The sequence below is a fragment of the Otolemur garnettii genome, unplaced genomic scaffold, assembly GCF_000181295.1.
Source record: "Otolemur garnettii isolate 467f Iridium unplaced genomic scaffold, OtoGar3 scaffold00049, whole genome shotgun sequence".
Lineage (NCBI taxonomy): Eukaryota > Metazoa > Chordata > Mammalia > Primates > Galagidae > Otolemur > Otolemur garnettii.
In genome coordinates, this window is record NW_003852444.1 from 9,656,389 (window position 1) to 9,661,482 (window position 5,094).

Here is a 5,094-nt window from a genome sequence, read left to right on the forward strand (position 1 = left end):
GACCCTACACCACTGAGGAAAGGAGTAGGGGCCAAGCAGCTGGGATCTTACCTGAATGTTCTCAATAATGCGGGATGGCGTCACAGACTTGGGGATCACGGCCAGGTTCCTCTGGATATGGAATCGGATCAGAACCTGTACAGAAATGAGACATCATGTTCCAACTGATCTACAGGTCACTTCCTTCTGTGGAAAGGACAAATGAAATACTTCTCCAGCTCACTGTGGCTTCAGTTATAATAGCTAGTGTTGTCTGGGCACCTAACAACTATGACAGACACTTCCAGTCTTCACCTTGATTAACTCCTTCAATCGTAGCAACAACCCTGTGATTTTCTTTGTTTAGGAATAAGAAAACTGGCTTGGGTGGGGTGTTCTGATACATGGTAGAGTTGGTGAACCCAGATCTTGAGACATCAAACCACGATTTGCTGTTAGATACTATCCTTGTTTCTGTGATGGTCCTTTTATTTCCTAGAAGCCTCAGCACACTTTCAAAGAACATGCTAGTACGCTTCATGTCCTGTTTTGTTTCCCTTCAAGGACTTAAATCAACATGGCATAAACGCAAGACTGGAAGAATGAATTGCTGAATTAAAAAAAGGAAACCAATAAACACTGTACCTGAGCTGCGGTCTTCTTGTGCTTTGCAGCAATTGCCTTAATCTTGGGATCCTCTAGGAGGGAAGGGTCACCTGGTTTGGCCCTAGAGACAGAAAGATGGCCAATGTGAATAATCGCCATGGTTACGATATGCAGGTGAGCAGCCCCCTGATGATGGGTCAAGGCTGCCATCTGCCAGACAGGCAGGAAGACCTGAAAGCTTTGGTTCCCGCTCATGGGTCAAAGCCTCTTGGGCTCTGAGCCTCAGCATTTTGCAAAGGCTTGTCCAGTCCACCCCCAGGTGGGTGAACTAGAATATTCTCAGAGGGTCAGTGATATCACCACTTGAACTTTCATCTTTTCCCACTGGAATGCCATTTGGCTATGCTAGACATTACCTTAGACACAATTTTCCTTCTGATTAATTATATAGTCTCATAAACACATTCATTAATTACAAGATAATCTTTTAAGAGTGTCAATAGAAAGACCCACCACTCAGAAGCCTCACCAAGGTCTATCTGGAGAGCCCAGGGGGCTGTAGGCTGTGACAGTGATGCCCTTGGAGTGACAGTACTGGATCAATTTCTCCTGGGTAAGGTATGGGTGACACTCAATCTGCAAAAGCAAACAATCTCCTTACCAGGGAAGTTGGCCTGCCTTTTGGGCTGCACCTCGGGGATTCAACAACACAAAAAGACCACCAAGCAAAGGCCAAACACCTCCCCCCTGATATACTCACTAAAGCAATCCTGAGATCAGTCTCACACCTCCCCAAAGCGTCTGATCACAGCCCACTGAAGGCAGACTGAACCCACGGCATTGGCATTGCCTCCAAACATTTGTGAATAAGCCAAGACCCTCAGCCTTTACCAAACAGAATTTACCTGGTTAGTCACTGGTTTGTATTTCAGTCCTGGTTTGTTCAAGAGCCTTTCGATCTGGAAGTGGTTGAAATTGGAGACACCAAGGGCTTTCACCAGCCCCTCATCCACCAGCTCCTCCATGACCTATGAGGAAAGGGACATCTCTTGTGCGCCCAGAGTGACGAGAGGGATCCTGGCCTGCCTCAGTCCTCTCTGGGGCAGGTGACATTGATAAAGTGTCCATTGTGGCAGGCTGGCTGCATCAGCGAAAGGAAACTTCAGTCTAGGACCAGGTGCCTGTAAATGATCAGTTCCAGCCCTACCGCCACTCCCCAGCCCAAAGGAATCTGGTAATAAAAGGGAAAGATTTTGTGCTCTTGCCTTACCCCTCCCTGGGGGAGCTGAGGAGCAAGGAAGGCAGAGAAGGAAGGGATTCACATGGACCAGCATCTTCAGGGGACACCTTACAGGTAGAGTTGAAAAGAAAAAAAAAAATACAACTTGGAGAAAAAGGGAAACACAACAGTAGGTGAGGAAGGAAAGAGCCAAAACTCAGAGGCAGGAGTGAGCCCTGTGTGTTCAGGGGACACTAACCTAGTGACTCACACCTTTGGCTTTGAAATCACTTGAGAGCTTCATAAAATACTGATGCCCAGCTTTGACCCCCAGAGTGCCTGGGGCAACAGAGTTTAGAACTGGTGAGATCCTAAAGTCCCTGAAACTCCCGAGTGGTCAGCTTCAATGTGCCTGCGTGATCCATCTCTACCTCTGACACTTTTCTCCTCTACCCCAACTTCATTCTGGTCAATGAAGTTCCTACTGAGCTTGCGTGGGTCCATCTAAACACCCACCACTTACATCGCAATCCTGCCTGATTCAAGTCACAGCCTCTGACCATGATCATTCAGCACTCTACATATCTCCAAAATGTTTCATTTCACAATTATTACTGCCTTCATTCAGAAGACATAGCACTGTGGAAATTGGTGTACATTTTACAGAGGACAGTAAGATATTTGTCATACACATATCATCATAAGGGTTAGGGCAAAACATTCTAGAACTAACATTAAAGGCATGCCAGTTTCCACATCTCACAATGACTAAGTCCTCATATTTAAGAAGCCATGTTTTACCATGATAATAGAAATTGCAGAGCCCTCCTGGAAAATTCAGTACAAAAGTGAGCATTGAAATCTTAGGTTATCTTGTGAATGTTTCCACAATCTCCATTCTCACCAATAACATATTTGTTGGTTTGACTCCATCAATCCCCAGATTTTTCCCCAACAGGAAGATTTTCATGGCAGGAAAAGAAATATATCAATCTTTTTCTATAGTTAAGTACCAGAATTTGATTTTTTATGGCTACAATTTTGTCACTCTCAAAGAGAAAGTAATATCTTTCCTGGATGAGTGAAACCTAATACATTTCTTTCAGTAAATATATCAAACAGGTATCTAAGGCTGTATATAGTTGGATAATAACTTGTATGGTTTTAAGAGGACATCAGCTTCAACATGTAGTTTGAACCCTCTTTCTTCTATAAGGGCTCAGCCAGCTCACAGCATGCATAATAATAGGTGCTGTCACATTTAACCCTGGATTATGCTTCAGTATATGAGGAGGAAACAGACATGGCTGATACATTGATGCCACCACATATTTTTCTTAGGAATATTTATTTACTTACATGTATAGTCTCTTGCTCAAGAGACATGATATTTCAGTAATTTACTTAGCCTGGCTCTTAACTGCATAAATCATTGTTTTCTTTTTATTACTAACTTTAACTTGTAGACTCAAACTGCAAGTGACAGATCCTTGCTGAGCAAATCTAATGGTGATATTGGAGATGGCTCTTTATTATGGCTGGTATTTCTGGGAGGGGGTTGTTTTTACACATAACCCAGAGACTTTTGAACAGTCTTTTAAAAATTTTCTGGATGAGGAGATAAGGAAAATGCTTGGGTGTGACTGTAAATTAATAAAAGCACTATGGAAAACAATATAGAGATTTCCAAGAAAACTAAAGGAACTTCCATGCAGACCCAGCAATCCCACTACTGGGTATGTCTCCATAGGAAAAGAAATCAGTGTATCAAAGGGAGACCTATACTTGCATGTTCACAGAAGCACTAAGCACAACAGCAAAGATATGGACGCAGCTGAAGTGTCCATACAGACAAACGGTTAGAGAAAATATGGTGTGTGTATACATACCACTAGAAGTTTATTTGGCCATAAGAAAGAACTAATCATGTCATTTGCAGCAGCATGGATGAAACTGGAGGACATTATGTCCAGTGAAATCAGCAAGGCACAGCCAGACAAATATTGTAAGTTGTCCCTTATGTATGGGAGCTCAGAAACTTGATCTCATGGAGACACAGAATAAAAGGATAGCTCCAACACACATTTTCTTTGTGACTTGAACCAGTCACCCACCTAGTCATGTCTCAATTGTTTGTAAATGTGAATAACACTGCCTCCTAGGGTTGGACAGTAATGTGGGCTCTGTGACTACATTCCCGGTGTGTCAGCTATTTTTATCTTTGCCATATCCTAAAAGTATGTATTATTAGTGTGAAATATAAGACTTCTGTATGATGAGGAAACTGAGCATTGTAGGAGTTAAATAACTTACCCTAGGTCACTCAGCTATTGCGTGCACATCCAGGACAAAATCCTTGTTACAAATGCCTCTGTCTAATTTGTGAAATCATGTGTGTCTCCCATAGTGATGCACAATGTATTTCCAGGCTTCTTTCAGAACTCAGCATTAGCCTTGCTATTTGAATAGTGTTAGATGGACCCCAAAGCTAAATGTCACAAGAAAGGAGTTAGAAGAACTAGATAATGAAAATGATGAGATTAGACAGCACTGGTTCTGTGGTCTCCTTCATGCCAGTATGGAGTCTCATGACTGACTCAAGGAAAGCTTTCTCCCCCGGCATGCTTAGAAGAAACTGGCACCCACCTCCCAGGCATCCATGAATGTTGTTTTACTTCCAACGACATTGCCTTTGTCATCTTTGGGGAGAATGTCCTTCCCAGGCTGTAATTGCAAAATAAGAAGGTTATTAGAATTTGCATCTGGACACTCGGTTCTGTTGAGGAGGTTTTCAGGATCCTGACTCACACGTGCATGCCATATTTCCAAGCTCTGGAGTATATACTTTACAAACGTGAGATGCAATAAAATCTCTATATGAATCTACTGTAGTATGTAAGCTTTTATATTTTAGGAACTGCTGAACTGATTTTAAAGTCCACTGTGAGTACCTTCCAGAAGCCACCATTATTACCACGGAGATTAACCTCATACGCTCAGACCCCAGTCACACTACCTGGAAAACACGAATTTTAGGCCCAGTAGATAAAGGTTAGATCTTAAAAGAGTGGTTTTCCATTCATGCAGTGTCTAGAAGCATGGAGTTTGGAGAGCTTGCCATGATCACTCTAGCTGCAAATTCATGTCCCTGCCATGCTTCAGAGGCAGAGTCTCAGGACATGACTTTAGTTTCTTTCATGAGGACTGTCTGATACCTGCCAGCAACACCATAGTTGGACTTTTCCCAAGATGCCACTCCCAGGGTGTGCTTGGTTAACAAGAGGGTTCAA

The 5,094-nt window shown here is 42.9% G+C and overlaps 1 protein-coding gene across 1 annotated transcript in view; it reads right to left on the reverse strand.

The window, feature by feature from the left end:
• The window catches only part of LOC100962572 (aldo-keto reductase family 1 member B10-like), a 14,536-nt gene extending 10,007 nt beyond the window's left edge, over positions 1–4,529 (reverse strand). Inside the window, exons 1-5 of the mRNA XM_023514218.1 lie at positions 4,451–4,529; positions 1,491–1,613; positions 1,115–1,221; positions 625–706; positions 52–135 (exon numbers count right to left, since the gene is read on the reverse strand). Of these exons, the coding sequence (XP_023369986.1) occupies positions 52–135; positions 625–706; positions 1,115–1,221; positions 1,491–1,613; positions 4,451–4,465 (411 nt within the window). The 5' untranslated portion in view covers positions 4,466–4,529. The remainder of the gene's footprint in view (positions 1–51; positions 136–624; positions 707–1,114; positions 1,222–1,490; positions 1,614–4,450) is intronic.
• Positions 4,530–5,094: the final 565 nt, after the last annotated feature.